The sequence below is a fragment of the Cibotium barometz genome, chromosome 19, assembly GCF_041138505.1.
Source record: "Cibotium barometz isolate CiBa-2024 chromosome 19, ASM4113850v1, whole genome shotgun sequence".
NCBI classification, from domain to species: Eukaryota; Viridiplantae; Streptophyta; class Polypodiopsida; order Cyatheales; family Cibotiaceae; genus Cibotium; species Cibotium barometz.
In genome coordinates, this window is record NC_141064.1 from 1,535,105 (window position 1) to 1,553,568 (window position 18,464).

At 46.7% G+C, this 18,464-nt stretch overlaps 2 protein-coding genes across 2 annotated transcripts in view; both read right to left on the reverse strand.

Moving 5' to 3' along the window:
* Window positions 1-18,464, reverse strand: part of LOC147628092 (mitochondrial ATP-independent inner membrane protease subunit 2-like) — a 58,715-nt gene that overhangs the window by 14,757 nt on the left and 25,494 nt on the right. The window contains exon 2 of the mRNA XM_086813102.1: window positions 1,249-1,421. Coding sequence (XP_086669228.1) covers window positions 1,249-1,421 — 173 coding nt within the window. The remainder of the gene's footprint in view (window positions 1-1,248; window positions 1,422-18,464) is intronic.
* LOC147628093 (uncharacterized) lies at window positions 10,736-13,784 on the reverse strand. Its single transcript, XM_086813101.1, has 4 exons — window positions 12,420-13,784; window positions 11,715-12,337; window positions 11,402-11,570; window positions 10,736-11,306 (listed from the first exon to the last, which is right to left on the reverse strand). Exons 1-4 carry the CDS (start codon window positions 12,825-12,827, stop codon window positions 11,292-11,294), a joined length of 1,215 nt encoding a protein of 404 aa, XP_086669227.1. The 5' UTR covers window positions 12,828-13,784; the 3' UTR covers window positions 10,736-11,291.

Sequence of the window (18,464 nt, forward strand, 5' to 3'; positions counted from 1 at the left end):
CATGTGCACAGTGTGTATCTACCGTGTGCTACACGCACACAAGACTAGCTTCAAGGTTTGGGAGGTGAGTCAGGCTTGCACCCCCCTTCACATTTGTTTGGTTTGTTTGCAGGTTTCAAGTCTTGTACCAGGAGCGTTCTACGAGGTGATCCTATGGGGATTTGACAATGGTATCAGAGCAAGCTTCGAGAACGAGCAAGTTGGTAGGTAGAGATGAAGAGGTCAAAGAAAAGGTATGAGTTCGAGAAGCTTGCTGTTTTTCTGTTCATACTGCTGTTTTTTCCAAATTCAGCATGTTGCTTTTGCATCGTAGAAACCTGTGATGGGGATTTTGGTCTTGTTAAGGGTTGTTTTGTTTAGCAAGAAGAAGGGCTGTGTTTTTTCAACTGTACGAACAGTTTGAGAAAGAGAGAGAAGTAGAAAAGCCAGTCGGTTGTATATATGTAATCGAGAGAGAGAGAAGTATCGACAGCTGTTAGTCTTGGAGGGCTGGTCGGCGCTTGTGCGGCAGTAGCATTTATGAGGCTGTGTGGCGCATGTGTGGCTGCGCAAAGAAGGCAGCCAAAAGAGCTCTTGCACCAATCTCGCAGGCAGGTGGTACACGCAGCCAGGCGCATGCATCACGAGTATGCGTAGGCAGGCGCAGGTGCGCAGACTATATGTAGGCACGTGCGCAGGCGCAGGTGCGCAGGCGGTTACGGACAGGTTCACATGCGCAGGCCACAGCTGATTGTGCAGGCAGCCCAGTTTCGTGCGCAGGCAGCAGCTTATGCAAGCGTACGTAAGCAGGCGACCTCGTGGCATGAAGACGGCGCAAAAAATAGCGAAAGTCAAGTCGGGTGTTTTTTTTGCTTTTGTTTTTTTTTAATTAAAAAAAACCATCACCTTTGCTTTCGTTTTTTTTTTACATGCGCCTACAGGTTTGGTAAAGATCTGAGATCTAGGTGGAAGATTTATGCAAAGTCAAAAGAAAGCAATACGCTTGAGGATGAGTTGTAAAAAGGAGAGCATTTTTTACTGCCTAAGGTTACAACCTGCCAATCATGAGATGTCAGGTGTTATTGGTCGCTTGAGGCAAGAAGCTGAAGGATAGTGGGTCTTGGGCTATGGCTGTTGGGGGCTCAATGGTGTGTATATGCAGGACACCAAAGGGTGCAGCACAAGAGATTACCTCAATTTTTTTGGAAAAACAAAATCAACTTGTAATTAAGCAAGGCAGTAAAGAAAGTACCACTAATAATCGCATACCTAGAACAAGGAGAAGGTAGCTTGCGAATAAGCAAGGTCTCGCCTTGGGCAGCAAAAGTTGGCTCCATCTCTTCGCCTTTCACTGTTCTAAAGACAGTCAAGCGTTCTTGAAAGATGTCTTTCCACATCCTATGTTGAAATTCTTTCCCAGAAATTTTACCACCTTTATAACTCTAAGCATCATAACAATCCAACATTAGGCAAGTGATAGAGAAAGCCACCATTAATAACCTTGTGAGCCCTAAACAACTTTAGTTTTATGAAGTAATTAAAAAAACACAAACTTGTCAACACAATGAAATTTAAAAACCTGAATCCTATTCAATAAAACATCAATAAGTCCTCCATGCTGCTGCTTTTCTTTCTTTTTTCTTCTCAATAAGTCCTCCATGCTGCTGCTTTTCTTTCTTTTTTCTTCTCAATAAGTCCTCCATGCTGCTGCTTTTCTTTCTTTTTTCTTCTCAATAAGTCCTCCATGCTGCTACTTTTCTTTCTTTTTTCTTCTTTCAAGTGGGGCTATGCTTTCCATTGTTTTAGCACTTTCCACTAACTCATTAAAAGACTGGCATTTATTATGGTACAACTAGAATTTCTTCACCTATCACGTCCCCTTACTCCACCTCATGGGTTTTCAGTTGTTTACGATGATTATAGGCAAACGCAATCATGTTTTTGGGGAGGTTTCTTCCAGATTGATTCTGATTCTCCAGAATTTACCACACAGGCAGACCTTTGCCTGTGGGAATGAAGATAGCTTCCTTTTTTCCATACCTGCATGACCTCAACCCCACCACAAAAGGTAAACTCGGTTTTCCCCTGTCACACTCAGCCCAACTCTACCTCTTAACAGCTGACCAAAGAGCATCTGAACATGTGGGGTCTCACCACTCCGTGGGCTCCTCGAAAGTGAAAAGAGCAGGAAAATATTACCTGGGAAGGCTTAGAAAGTGGACTGTGTTATTCAAGACCCTCGTCAGCTTAGGAATCATGCATACCATCATGCCCACAAACCCACTACGGAAGATTAACTCGGTTTTCCAATCACCCTACCCTTGTAAGAGAAATAGCAAAGGGAAAGTGTGTTTGTGTAGGTGCGTGTGAACACCTTTTGTTAAGAGGGTGGACACTTGTAATGGGTGTGAATGTAACTCTAGTCATAGTTGTCTGCGGGACGCATACCGCACCAAGGCTTTCTTAATTCGCGTTTCGCTGCAGCCGTGGTACGGTATGTTCGCGAAACGGGCCTGGGAAAAAAAATACCCGTTTCCAACCGTTTTTTTCCACCCACTTTTTTTATTGTTTTTCCACCCGTTTTTTGTAGCCGTTTGGGGCATGGGCAGCTGGGCCTTAGGCTCTCTTGTATAAGCTCTCTCTCTCTCTCTCTCTCTCTCTCTCTCTCTCTCTCTCTCTACCCCGGACGAATGGTTGAACCCTCAACCAGAAGCCACCCCCGCCCTTACCCCATCGCGCATCGGGCCAGCTCCCGTCGTCTCCCGTGTCCTTGACCACATCTTGGGTTGGGTGACTGTGACAATGGTGATCCCTCTTGAAGACAGAGTGAACAAGATCAAAGAATAGGCTCAAAAGGCCCTTTCAAACCAAAAGAAACTGATAGATAGGACATTGAACCAGCATCAAAAGGAGATTCATGCTGTCAGGACTGAGATTCAGGGCAAAGAGGATATGTACAAACAGCTGCAAGCTGAGATGCAACAAGAGATGGAAGCCTGGAAGGATGCATTCCTGACTGCATGCAGGATGGTGAGACTTTATGTAGACAGATGGGCTTCACTGACGCACCTTTTGTAGATGCTTGGCGAGCCGGGAAGGACTTGACGAGGGAGAGGCCTCTCCTCCTCAAGTTCAAAGATACGGAGTCCTGTTTGGTTTTCTTGAAGAAGAGGGCCACCCTCCGAACCACCAAAATATACCTTGGAGATAACCTCACCCCCCTACAAGTGGAACACAGGAAAGCCGGGATGGTTCAAGTTATAGAAGCTCGCAAGGCAAGAAAATGGGTCGTTTATCATGATGACCGAGTCATCATCACGGATAAACGCCCCACATGACGGTGCGGGGCCTATGAGACCATAGATGCATTGAGGATGGGATTATGGAATACTCTATGGTCACACAGAGGAGGCTTCACAGAGACTTACACAGATAGGGATATTATCTTCTACACACAAACACATCAATGTCTTGAGAGAGGGCTACCCAGAGTGAAGGGTTATACATGGGAATCAGCTTTCAGAGGACAAACACGCACCACTAGGGGGGTGCATGGCTCAAGAGGAGTGGCATGCTTGTTTCACCCTCATTTGAGAGGCATGCTGACAATGGTAAGACACGATGAGGAGGCTCGTTTTATATGGATGCGATTAGCCAGGCCTGGCTTGGTGATGCATATTGCAGTATGCTACTTCCCACCACAGAAATCACAATATGCATGCAGGTTGATAGAGAAAGGGGAGACTCCCTATGCGCCATTATTTGCATACATTGCAGAGTTCTCCCAGGAGCTGATTTAAGCACATAAGATGCAACGCATCTTCCATACATTCACTCGCCAAAAGAAACGGGCATTTCTCGCCAGACGAGAACAAGAGTTATACCAGCTCTTTTTGAGCGAGGACAACTCAGAAGCTTGGCGCATTCTGGAAGAAAAAGAGCACCTACACCTATCACAGATCCTAGCCTTTGGGAGGCCTATGCACGACAGCTGTATGATGTGCCGAACCAGCTATACCACAAATGTCACACATCCCTAGGCCTACATCATCTTATCTCTTTGATTCCCCCAATGTCACTAGGGCTCTTAAAAAGCTGCATAATGGGAGAGCAAAAGATCATGAGGATCTACGCGAGGAACATTTTGCCCACGGGCACCACGTATTGGCTCCCATTCTTGCCAGTCTTTTTAACAGAGCACTCTATGAAGGCTTCCAGACTACCAACACCATTGTCCCCATCCACAAAGCAGGAGATCCCACGGACCCACGTAACTACATGACTATCATGATTGGTCACACAATGGCCAAAATCTATGGGGCAGTACTAGAGGACATGAGGAGCTCTATGGCACAGAGAATGGGAAACACAGCATCAGGCCACGCAGGCTTTAGAAGAAACTTCTCCACACTGGACCATATCTTTACTTTACGGGCTATCATAGAGGAGGCAAAGTCCTCAAAGAGACATGTGTATTGCTGTAAACGGAAGGGGTAACTGAACATGGAAAATCTAATCAATCATGAAATCTGAAAATACACATGTGCATACCAGATAAAACAAGATGACAAAGCTCCACAGTACACCACACTAGGGGCGAGAAGATGGGCTGACCCCCCCCCCCCCCTTTATGGTTAGATTACCAAAAAGTAGTCTGCTTCCAATACAACTTTGCGGGTGCCCAGGGTTCACCACTAGCTGCACCTATTTCTTCCAATACCATATGAAAACAAGAAAAAAACATTACAATATCTGAATTTGTTGACAATTTTTATCACAAGTGAGCATTCCCTGCATCAAGCACATGCAGGACAACTATGGGCAGCCCATAGCACTCCCACATCAGCCCGGGACAACTCAACATCATCATCTTCCTCCTATTTGGCTCATAGAGCAAGTCGACCAGCCCTCGATGGCTATTTTCAGCAGTCGACCAGCCCTCAGTAGCCACAGAAGAAAGCGACCAGCAGTTGTGCATGTTGGGTGTTGGACTCACACACTCACACACACAAACCTGCACATTAGGGTTAGGTGCAGGGTAGAGAAGCTCACACACAGAAAATGAGAGAGACCTTGCATGTGTGCCACATCCATATAATATAGAAGTACAAAATATTATATGTTAAGAGTGTCCTTTCACACTTGATGTCCAAGGGGAAAAACCACATGGGAAAAAGTGCCCTTGGTTAAGCCCTGTTCACACATAGCACTACCATAAGTGAGCATATGCCTACATACTTTATGTTCCTCACCAGGAACTACAAAACCAATGGGCTGATTTACATATACTTCCTCCTGTAAATCCCCATTCAAGAATGCAGTTTTGATATCCAACTGACGCACTTTCCATCCTTTATGGGCAGCCAATGCAATCACTGATCTTATTGTGGTCATTCTCGAAGTAGGAGCAAAAGTCTCTTCATAATCTATTCCCTTTTTCTAGGAGTAGCCTTTAGCCACAAGTCTTGCTTTGTACCTGTCAATAGAACCATCAGACTTTCTTTTGACTTTGTACACCCACTTTGTGCCAATTACATGCTTGCCTTTAGGCAATTCCACAAGATCCCATGTATTATTCTTCATGATAGAAGAAATTTCAGCTTGCATAGCTTGCAACCAATGCTCATTCTCATGTGCTTCTTCATAAGAAGAAGGCTCTTCTGAATCAAAGAGACCACCCATTGCGAATGCAGACTCCCCACGATGTACATTCAAGGCATGGCTGGAACTAGCCCTTGTTCTACCTGTGAGTGGAGCTGCAAGTTTGCTTTCTTGCAAAGTTTTCAGCAACCATCTTGGCACTGACTTGGCTGTGTCTATGGCTGTTTGCTCTTCCCTGACAAGATCTTCCACTTCTTCCACAGAAGGGGGCTGAATGGCTGGCTGTTCCACATGTTCTACATGTGGATTTTCTTGTGTAGGGGCTGGCTGATCTGAATCCCCCCTTATTGCAATGGGTAAAAGTCCATCAAACATGTCATGTATGCCTGTATCATTATTTTTATACAAGCTGACCATGGGCTGTTCTGAATTTTCAGCAAATACCACATCTCTACTCACAAAAATCCTTCGTGTAGTTGGATTATAAAGACGGTATCCTTTGCTTTCATTGCTGTAGCCCACAAAAATACATTTAATTGCTTTGTCATCAAGCTTTGTTCGGAGTTGTTCTGGCACATGTGCATATGCCAAACACCCAAATGTACGCATATAATCCACTGTTGGCTTTTGGCTATACCAAGCCTCAAATGGTGTTATGGTTTTCAAAGCTTTTGTTGGACACCTGTTCAACACATGAGTTGCACACATTATAGCTTCCATCCAGAATTTGTGAGGCAACTTTTGTGCTTTCACCATGCATCTTGCCATCTCCATGAGAGATCTATTCTTCCTCTCAGCTACACCATTCTGCTGCGGTGTATAAGGCACAGTACATTGGTGTTTGATGCCCTTTTGAAGCATATAATCCTTGAATGCATTTGACATGTATTCTCCACCTCTATCTGAGCGGAGTGTTTGGACTTTACATGCACACATATTTTCAGCCATTGCTACAAAGTGTCGAAAGCATGTAAACACATCTTCTTTCGCTTTCAAAGGGTAAGCCCAAGCAAACCTGGAGTAGTCATCAATGAATGTGACAAAGTAAAGATGCCCCCCTATGGATGGTGTCCGCATTGGACCACATACATCACTATGTATGAGCTGTAATTTATTTTCAGCTCTAACAGCTCCATCTTCGGGGAATGGTTTCCGATGCATCTTTCCCAAAATACACCCCTCACATACATGTCTTGGCGGAGACTCAAGAGGCGGCATATTATCAACCATATGATGCTTCTGCAAAAGCATCAAACTCTGAAAATTTACATGCCCAAAACGAGCATGCCATAGCTCTGCATCATGCATAGCAGGAGTGTGGACAGCCACTGTATTTGCATCATAAGTGCGCTTGTCATAGCTGTCCAGCTTATACAAGCCTTTGTATCGTGTTCCAGAAGTGACTATTTCATAACCCTTTGATGGGTCTTTTACCAAACACTTCCCATCTTCAAATTCAACTTTTAAACCTTGGTCGTTTATGGCTGAGACGGAGAGCAGATTTTTCTTTATCCCTGGAACATACAATACATTTTTCATACATATATTGGCACCATTGGCTGCAATAAGTATGACATTACCAATTCCCTTTACTGGATATGTGGTATGATCTGCACATGATACAGTGCGGCCATTTGAAGCATAAACCAAGTGCTGAAATATATCTTTGCATGAAGTGATGTGGCCACCACTATCAAAATACCATGATGCATTCTGTCTGTCAGATGCAATGCAAGACATATCAGTGTTCGAAGCACTTGGTGTGTCACTAGCGCATGTGACCAAAAAAGTGTACTCTTCCTGGATTACATTAGCTGATTGCTTTGCTTTGTCATCCAAAGAGTCTGCTACTGCATTGCCTGCTTCTTTCTTTTTCTCTTTTGCAATCCTTTTCCTACATTCACTGATGTAGTGTCCAGGCTTATGGCAGTAGTGACATTTGCCCTTCTTTTTGGGCTTGTTTGCATCCCCTTTGTCAGACTTTTCACCACTAGAAGAGGGCTGTCCATGACCAGCCTTGCTAGACTGTGGTCCCCCATGCTTAAAGCTCTTTGCTTTACCCTTGTCCTTGGCTGTAAATGCCTTTTCTCCACCACGGTTGCTCGATATGTTTGCTCTTGTTTGCTCTTCCTGCAAGAGTAAACCCACGAGCTCTTCAAAAGTGACGGGATCACCACCTCCTCTCATCGAGAGGTTGAGAGAGGTGTGAAAGCCCAAGTAGGAAGGCGGTAAAGAATGAAGAGTGTTGGTGACCATCTGTCTGTCTGGGATAACCTCATCAATGTTGAGCAATTGTTCCTGCAAATCTTTCACTTTGGTGAGATGATCTGCCATGGAGTCACCCTCATCCATAGAAAGAAGATCCAATTGCCTCTTCAAGTAGGCAACTCTTGCCTCGTTGCGTACCTGATACATTGCTTCCAATGTGTCCCATGCAAGCTTCGATGTCTTGCATGAACGAATGTGCGGAATAATAGTCCTTTTCACTGAAAGGGCTATCAATGACATGGCTTGTGCATCTCTAGAGTCCCATCTCTTCTGCTCTTGTGTGGGAGCAAGATCTGCATCAGGAGCTCTTTGAGCACCTCCCCTTTGAGGCGTGGCTGGTTGAATGGTATGTGGGCGTGTGTCATCACCGCACACGATGCCCCAAAGCCCTTTGGCTACCAGCAAATTACGGATCATAAAACTCCAGAGGGAGTAGTTAGATCCATCCAGCTTGTCCTCCTGGGTGAGCACACCAAATACATCCATAGCATTCTGTGCCATGTCAACAAAGTATAACTGCAAGCAAACCAAGCACCAATGTGCACTGCCAGGCAACCAAATGTCCTGTGCAAATGTATGCCTGCAAACCAAAGCAGTGTAAACCTACACCAAATTGTCCAATTACACTCAATGTGTATACATACGCGACAAATCGCAGCTGTAATGCCCAATTACATGCTCCAATCAGAAAATCCCCAATTTTTATGCACTCCAATCGCTTCAATGTGCATCTAATTGGCCAATTTTCACAAAAGCCCCAAATTTCTGCAAATGTAAGAGCTCCAATTTGCCAATTTTGACCTCAATTTTGAAAACCCCCAAATTTCTGCAAATAAGAGAGGTTCAATTTGCTGATTTTGACCTCAATTTCAAAAACCCCCAAATTTGCCTTAATCCTGTACCACCTGCAAGCTTACAAATCTTCCTGGCAAAATCTGCCTGCAAACCAAATGTTTATTTTTCTGTTTGCTGAGACAAAGGTACCTGGGCAGCCGGGAAGAGACCTTGTTGAAGGGAGTCGTTGCAGGTGAAGGCGTTGGAGGGAGTCGATGCAGGTGGAGAGCACACTGGTGATTCTTCACCTATGCACGTGGCAGCTGGCGGAGGTGTGCTCTGGGCGGTGGCGGACCAGCAGAGGCGGGCTTTGGGCATTGGAGTCGAACAAGAGAGAGGCCAGCGCTGGAATTGCTAGCGAAGAGGTAGGCGGAGTCGTGGGCTAGCGAGAATGGCCTGTATAACGGGCGAGCGAGAGGCGACGAGTTGCTGGCGGCAGGTGTTGAGGTCGCTGGCGGTGAACAGCAGACAGACGCGTAGGAGTCGGGCAGGGTGTGCCGGCGGGTTGGGACCAGTGCGGGCGCCTAGAGTCGACGATGGAGCAGACGGGCGCTGAAGCAGAGTCGGCCTAGACGAGACGTCGAACGGAAGCAGACGGCGACTGGAACGGAGTCGGCGTAGACGGAGACGTCGGACGGAACAGAACGTCAGGTTGGGACGACGTTGGCCGGCGGGTGGAGCGCTGACGGGGAGACGGAGGGCACCGTGGACGGAGCAGCTGTCGGACGTCGCTGTGGACAGCACAGCCGCCGGCTGGGAAGGGCGGTGCCGCCCGTGAGCTGGGCGGTGGTGGTGGGCTCCCCACTAGTGCCGCCCGTCTCTGGCGGCCGGACGGTGGAGCAACTGGACGGAAACACAGAGGCGACGGAATCCGACCGACGGAAAAACGCAGGCGACGGAATTTTGGAGCCTGCGGACGGAATTTCGCAGAAATTTTTCTAGCAGCAGATTTCCAAGGCCAGCTCCCAGCTCCCAGCTCTGATACCAAATGTTGGGTGTTGGACTCACACACACACACACAAACCTGCACATTAGGGTTAGGTGCAGGGTAGAGAAGCTCACACACAGAAATGAGAGAGAGAGAGAGAGAGAGCCAAAAGTGTGGTATCCACAAAATGCAAGTCAACCCTTGCATGTGTGCCACATCCATATAATATAGAAGTACAAAATATTATATGTTAAGAGTGTCCTTTCACACTTGATGTCCAAGGGAAAAAACCACATGGGAAAAAGTGCCCTTGGTTAAGCCCTGTTCACACATAGCACTACCATAAGTGAGCATATGCCTACAGTGCACACGCCTACAAACCTCCGATCGGAAGGAAAACTGTCTAGAAGCCCACGACCAGCTCTTCCTCCCTGTCTCTATCCAGCCTCTATTCAAGCTATAAATCAGCCGGCCAACAGTGGAGAACATGCAGAAGGAGTCGGCCAGCTTCTCCCATGCATCCGGTGAACTTCAGTCGCGATGGATGGCTGTAGAAACTTGCCAACAAGCTGAAAACCAACCGACCAGCCCTCATGCACTCCTGAAAAAGCATGCACCCCCCTCCAATCTGGAGTTTTGTCAATAATAGAGGCTTCCCCGCTGAAAATAGCCCACACGTGTGCTTTTTTGGTCCAGAAAGGGGCGCCTACATGAAGGGAGTCCAAATAATGTCCAGTGCCCGGTCTTTGGCCGCCACATGTATTAAATAAGTCCTCCTCAATGTGTACTCACTTATAAGTTGTCCGGTCACTTATAAGTGAGTGTGAACCTACATCCATAATTATTAACATGTGAACTCATAAAGCTGTAAATTGAGTCATAGTTGTCAAGTACGAAACGAAGGTACGAAAAAACGGTACCGGTACGAGACTTTTAAATTTTGAAAAATAAGTTCGACTAAGGTACGATCCACTTTAAAAAACACTTGAAAAAAAGATATTTGTACACATTTAGAGATGCAAAGTCTAGAGAAGTTGTAATTTGTCGTATGACATAAACTAGTACAAAAACTCAAGAGTCATGAACAATGAACATTGAACATGCCATAAATAAGTGTCATGGCCCACAACCTACAATAGGAAATACAAAAAAGTGTGTTTGACAACTGACTAGTCACAACACTAAGTACAAAAATGTCTAGACTCTAGAGACTAGAGTCTAGACTGTAGTCCTCCTCCTCAAAGAAATCACTAGTGGAAGGAATGCCCTCGTTAGAGGTGCTTCCATCATCAGAGCCAACCCAAATCTGCCCTCATCAGAGGCCAACCCAAATCTGCCCTCGTTAAGGACATTGCCCTCATCATCGTACTCGGGCTCTCTGATGCCTGCAATAGGAGCATCCTCTTCTTCAGCAACAGGTGCTAAAGTGCTCCTCGAAGTCGAGCCGGAGCCACGCCTCACATATGTAGCCACCAGGGTCAAAGTAGGGCGCCGAACAGTGCATCTGTGACCTCCTACCTGTGAGCCACCTCTAGCTACGCGACCTCTACGAGTAGGAGAAACTCGACAGTCAATCTCCTCTAGCTCCCTATAGAGATCGGCATATATGGCCTCCTCATTTAGAACTCGCTCCTTTGGACACTCTTAAGAGTGTCCACTGTCAACTTGAACTCGTCGACATTCACCTGAAATTAAACTTCAAACATTTATAAATTATTAGACTCTAGTCATGGCACATGCATTTATAAATCATTATTAATGAGTTGAACTTTGAACTGTGGAGATCTCTACCTGTTTGGAGATCTCCATGTCATGCATCTTCTCCACCATGCGCATGTTAGCACGGCAATATACAAGCCGCTCTAACTGCATGGTGCTGAGACGGTTTCGTATCGTTGTGTGCTGTATGTACGAGTGAGTAGGAACTCCAGTTCCTCTCACATGCACCCGAAGAGCAATCCTATGAAAAATAAGAGAGTTAGAGTGGAGGCTCGGTGGGATCCCTAGAATGCAAAAATTTCACTTTAAGGTTAAATCTTTAAGAAACGATAAAGAGATGTGAAAATGAGATTTGAAAACATGGAACATGGGTTTAACCGTTTACCTAATCCCCTCCATAAGAGTGTCGGGGTCCTCCTCATCAAGCACGGTGGTCATACGAATCTCCGCTAGAGCCTCTCGCATGAAGTGGGTGAGTAGCCCCAATGTGGAGCCCTCCATGTCGGCCATGCGCAAAACCCTATACAAGGGAGTCACCACAATGACAATGGCACGCACCTCGCGCCAAAAGAACTCTCTCATGCATAGCCGTTGAACGGCTCGGGCCACGTCCACACTAGTCACCAACTCCTCCCTTAGCCATGCGATGAAATCCAAGGAGACCACGGTCATCTGGAGCTTCGGTTGCACGTCATATAGCCGCTCCAAGAGAAGCCACATGTAGGCAAACCGCAAGGAAGAGGGCTTCTTAAGCTCCAAGTCGCTTTGCTCGCGAAACATAGCGAGCACCTTTACCTTCTTTGTGAAGAAATTCACAATATATAGGCCTTGTGCAACCACCCTCTTCACCCACTCTAGCTTCCCCACATCCTCCATGAGTAGGTCTAGACAATGGGAGGCACAAGGAGTCCATACAATGGATGGGAACTCCGCCTCTACTAAGCGCCCCATTTTACGGCAATTGGATGCATTGTCCGTGATGACTTGAGTGACATTTTCATGTCCGACCTACAAGTAACACAATGGCAATTTGACAAATGCAATGACATTCTTAGAAGCCAGAAGCCTGAACATAGTACATAGTACATACCTCTATGATGGCTTGCCGGATGTGACGAGAGATAAAGTCCCCCAATGTTTTTTGCCCCGCCTTTCGGGTATCAACGGCGTGTAAGAAGTATGTGCCAAGAGCGCATGAAACAAGGATGTTCATGATGCCTCTCTTCTTCCGATCACTCCATCCATCGGAGAGGATAGAGAAACCATACTTCACCCATCCTTCCTGCACGGGTGTGAGTTTGTCGTTGATCCTTTGCCTCTCATCATCAAGCGCGGTGGTGCGCATCTCATGGTAGGTGATACCATGCCATTCACCATGGGATGGCCCCACCTCCGCAATGGCCTTCACCATTTTGTGCCATTGTGGAACCTTAAGCACATTGAATGAGAGATTGCAATCTATCACCGTGTGTGTAATCTCCTCATTCGCGGCTTTCATCTTCGCCTACCAGCCAAAAAAACTAAGTCTAAATTGTCGATAAATACATTGGTCAACCAGCGTCTTTACCTACCGAGAGCTTGATCACAAGGAGATGAAGTGCAAAATAACTATGATTGAATACATTAACATAAGTTATCATCAATGTGCTCAACACATGAACAAGCTACACAAGCATAAAAAATAGATGAGACTCAAGAGCAATGGAATGTGCTCAAGAAATCAACCCAATAAACATAATCATAAACAAATGCTAATGAAGTGCCAATGAAGAGAGTATTTCCATAAAGGACCACTCAGTATATTAAGCACTCTGGTGGGAGTTTTATAAACCCCAGTGGGGTATTTCCTTTTTTATAAGTATGGCCCAACTGATGTCATTTACGAGAAAATTGCATAGGGAGTGCATCCTAGTGCTAGGTGTTGCAGCTTTCCTTGTGGATTTACCTCTGATCACATAGGTGAGGTTGTTAATGTTTGCACCGATGGCGGTTTGCCTCAAAACCGGAGAGCTCTCCTCCCTTGGCCTCTTTGATTGGAAGTTGGAACCACCTGAGACAGAGCCGGAGCCGGATGGGATGGGCGAAGGAGTCACGGATGCGGAGGTACCGGACATGGAAGCTCCCCCACGTCCACCTCTGCCTTGGTTGCGGATGAGCGAATAAGGAATTTTGTGACATTCCCCCCGGCTTCTAAGCAATTGACCGCAACTGAAAAGCTTCCAAGTAGGCCTTCAGAAGTTCCAGATAATCCGCAAAATAATCCTTGTCCATCCATTTTGCGTCCATAGCCGAATAGTTTTTAAACTTCACAAGATACCTGCGCACTATCTTGCCACCTGCATGCTTGCGCTCTTTATGAAAAACTATCTGCTCAGGTTACAATACCTCCTCAAGTTCATCCACTTCAGGTGGATCTTCCACAACTGGTTCCATAGGAGGTGTTCCCACATAAGGCCTTAACAAACTCACAAAGCTGCAGAGTACACCACACTAGGGGCCAGAAGATGGGATGACCCCCCCCCCCCCCCTTTACGGTTAGATTACCAAAAAGGAGTTTGCTCCCAATACAACTTTGCGGGTGCCCAGGGTTCACCACTGGCTGCACCTATTTCTTCCAATACCATATAAAAACAAGAAAAAAACATCACAATATCTGAATTTGTTGACAATTTCAGCACAAGTGAGTATTCCCGGCATCAAGCACATGCAGGACAACTATGGGCAGCCCATAGCCCTCCCACATCAGCCCGGGACAACTCAACATCATCATCTTCCTCCTGTCTGGCTCATACAGCAAGTCGACTAGCCCTCAGTAGCCACAGAAGAAAGCGACCAGCAGTTGTACACAAGCCTGCAAACCTCCGGTCGGAAGGAAGCCCACGACCAGCTCTTCCTCCCTGTTTTTAACCTCTGTCCAGCCTCTATTCAAGCTGTAAATCAGCCGGCCAGCAGTGGAGAACATGCAAAAGGAGTCAGCCAACTACTCCCATGCATCCGGTGAACTTCAGTCGCGATGGATGGCTGTAGAAACTTGCCAACAGGCTGAAAACCAGCCGACCAACCCTCATGCACTCCTGAAAAAGCATGTGCCCCCCTCCAAACTGGAGTTTTGTCAATAATAGAGGCTTCCCCGCTGAAAATAGCCGACACGTGTGCCTTTTTGGTTCAGAAAGGGGCGCCTACATGAAGGGAGTCCAAATAATGTCCAGTGCCCAATCTTTGGCCGCCACGTGTATTCAATAAGTCCTGCTCAATGTGTACTCACTTATAAGTTATCCGGTCACTTATAAGTGAGTGTGAACCTACATCCATAATTATTAACATGTGAACTCATAAAGCTGTAAATTGAGTTTTTGGGAATACTTACAACCTGCAAAACACATGTAGACCACCTGTTAGTCCCAAATAGGTGTGCACATACACGTCCACAGGGTGCTCAGGCGTCCCTGGCCCCATGGACAACACAGACAAAAATCTCAGGCAAATCAAAGTCATGCACACACATGAGTGCAATTACATTGGAAGAAATACCCATCTGCTCAGTTGTATCCGATAAAATGTCCACGGCTCATGATCCTTCCAAAACCTTCCCAGAACATAAATACACAAGATCTCCAAAATAGCTAGTCCCAGAGACTTTCATCATGTCAGGCTCCATGGCCATACATGTACACCATGTCAGGCCCCACAAGCCACACATGTACTATCATGTCAGGCTACACCAGCCATACATGTACTGTCATGTCAGGCTCCATATGCCACACAGACACACCATGTCACGCTACACCAGCCATACATGTATGTCATGTCAGGCTCCACATGCCACACATGACCAGTAGAAAAATAGAAGCTGTAAGGAATTTTGTGACAACTGCTTTGTGGAGTTCCGCAAAGCCTTTGACTCAGTCCCTCGATCTTGTCTGATAGGACACTTGCAGGAGCTCCAGATCTCAAATGAGATTATATGGGGTGTGATGGCACACACTGAGGCAGTACTCGAGTACGTGAACCCGGTGGGACCTCAGGAGATATACGTAGCACTATTGGGGTTAAGCAGGACTGCCCACTCTCACCTACACTCTTTGGCCTATACATTGATGAGATCGCAATATTTGTGGATAGTTTCGGAGGTAGAGGTTCACCATTGGCTCAGACAGTAGTGCCCATATTGCTATATGCTAACGACATTGTCTTGATCTCAAATGCAGGGTATCCTCCCACCGCCTCAGGGTAGAGACTCGCATAGCTGAGGATATCCCACATGAGGAGAGGACATGCACAGTATGCATCACAGAAGAAGTAGAGTATGAGGCCCATTATGTGCTCAATTGCCCGGCTTACTATGAGATACGGGGGAGATTCCATTGCCTCTTCTGAGAGGGATTCGGAACACTCACACGGGTGATACAGTTTGAGGATCAGAGGTGCTTGGGTATGTACTTGATGGAGCTCAAACGACATAGGGATGTAGTGTTGAGGCAGCATGCTGAGAGACAGCCCCAGCTCCAACAGGACACCTCACAGAGAGCCATCACAGATTTCTTTGTGGTACATACATCCACATCGGAATCTACTGTCCACAACAGTTGCTCTACTACGACATCAATCCCACCACCCGTACCCACGCTCCAACTCCACGCCCCCAGAGGAGTTCTTAGTGAGAGTCCATTATGCGAGCCAGATGTCCTCGACCCAGAGCATCAGGACCCTCCACCACACAGAGACGGATTCGTGAGGTTCTCCGCCGACATGTCACGCTCCCATCACAGAGGCCTGACATTCACTCCACCATCAGATCGGTTCTGGCCGAGGCGAGTATCGACATTAGCTAATCTACACAGGATCATATGTTGATCACATGTACTGTCACATGTTTTCATTTTACTTTTTCTTTCAGTTTTCCATGGCTCAGTATATCCATGGTACCATTGTATTACTTTTGGTTTCATAGGCCCTTGGGGTCTTCCGTAAACGTTTCTTTCTTGCTTTCACCAGCTGAGAGTGGAGACTGCCAAATATGGGCCTAGGGCGGCCGCACCAAAGGACAGGATATGCCAGCTCTGTCACACAGAGCTCGAGACAGAGGACCATTACATATGCCGATGCCCCGTGTACTATGAGATTCAGGGGAGGTTCAACTGCCTCTTCCAAGCTGGATTCGGACCACTTTCCAGGATCATGGACTTCCCGGATCAGAGATGCCTGGGACTTTTTCTTCTAGAGCTCCGTAGACACGGAGAGTCCTTAGTGAGATCCAGATCAGCTGTACTTGCTCGAGGACCAGCACAGAGAGCTCGCACTGACTTCTTCCATACCAGCACTCCGAGGGCTGATCCACCCATCATACCCAGACCACAGGCTAGTGTAGAAGCTCGGCCGAGAGGTGTGACACTCGACAGAGCCACTGAGTTATGCAGAGCTCGACGCCCCAAACCCCATGGCCCTCGCCCACAGCCACGCCACCGCAGGAAGATCCGGGCCATCATCTCCCATCATCGCAGGACCTTCTCGCGCCAACTCAGTTTTACCACCTTGAGCACCACGTCACAGCGGCCCATGAGGGATGTATTAGGGTGATATGAGGGCTCTCTGCTCATGTACCTAGATCAGATTTTTGTTATCTTTCTTTATTACTATTTTGTACCCAGGATTATGTACCTCATGGATATGATGTAACCTTTTGGTCTCATAGGTCATTTTGGCCTTTTGAAGACGTTAATACAACTCTCTCTCTCTCTCTCTCTCTCTCTCTCTCTCTCTCTCTCTCTCTCTCTCTCACACACACCAACTTCTTCCAGACTAGAGTGACGAGGGCAAATTCACCCACTACACCCGACCTTCAGGCTGATGCCGGAGCTCGGCCAAGAGGAGTGACACTAGGCAGAGCCATTGAGCTATGCAGAGCTCGACGCCCTCGACCTCGTGGTCCCTGCTCGCGCCCGCGCCCATGCCCACGTCACTACAGGAGGATCAGAGCAATCATCTCCTACAACCACATAACTTTCTCTCGTCGGCCCAGCTTTACTAAATTGGGTGCCATGTTGCAGCGTCCTATGCGGGATATTTTAGGGTGATATGAGAGCTGCACACTTTTTGTTTTGGGATCAAATCTGACATTTCAGCTCTTAATACTTTCTTTGATTTTTATTTTTAGCACCCATGATGATGTATTTCATGGACATGATGTAACCTTTTGGTCTCATACTGAAAGTGCCTGCACCACTTCATCAGTGCCGTCACCTAGTTTTTGGACAAATTTGCTAGGGGTTGTTTCCTACACCAAGATTCAACAACTTCCATACATCTGGGCATCAAATACCTCGTCAATTTCACACATCCACTGTGTACCTTATTTACATGCTTGGAGATCATTGGATCTAGATTTGGACTTGGGTTTTGATTTGGATATTGGATTTGGTACTAGCCCATTGAAAGATTCTTGTGGGCCATCCCCATGGTGTGCACGGCATCAAAAATCTCGTGCCTCGACATCGACTCCGACCCGGATTCCTACATCGACATATTTGTTTGATTCTATATTCATTGGTTGTATTGATCCTGGCTTTATAAGCCCGTTGATTGTTCCTGAATGAATTCCTGAAAGGGGACGGCTAAGTGTGTGTGTACTGTGCAAAGATCCCTAAACCCTTCTCTCTCTCTCCCTCTCTCTATCTTTATCTCTTGGATACGTGGATGAATCTGTCACGGCACGCCCCGCTGGGCTTACAGTGGTATCTGAGTATGATTTCTCTTGAGAAAATCTTTCTTGGAGTGACAGAGCCATGTCAAGAATAGAGGGAGACCAAGGACCTAATGAAGGGAACAACTATGAGGCAATCCAGTACTTCAAGATGGGAACCAGGGCCGTCGATCCATTACTCATGAGACCGTGACCATGTCATCAACAGAGTACCAAGAATTTCAGCAGTTCAGACGATTTCTCAAAGATGAAGAATTCCTTGCTTAGAGAGCCAACAAGGAACAGGACCATAGAAGGACTCAAATGTTTGATGATTTCATCAAGGATCAAGCCACCGAAGCGGAAGGAATCGAAGCTGCCAAAGCGTATCCTCGGGCCAAGGGAGTCACCATTGCAGAAGGATCTAGAGCCACCAAATCCGTTCCTCATGGAGGA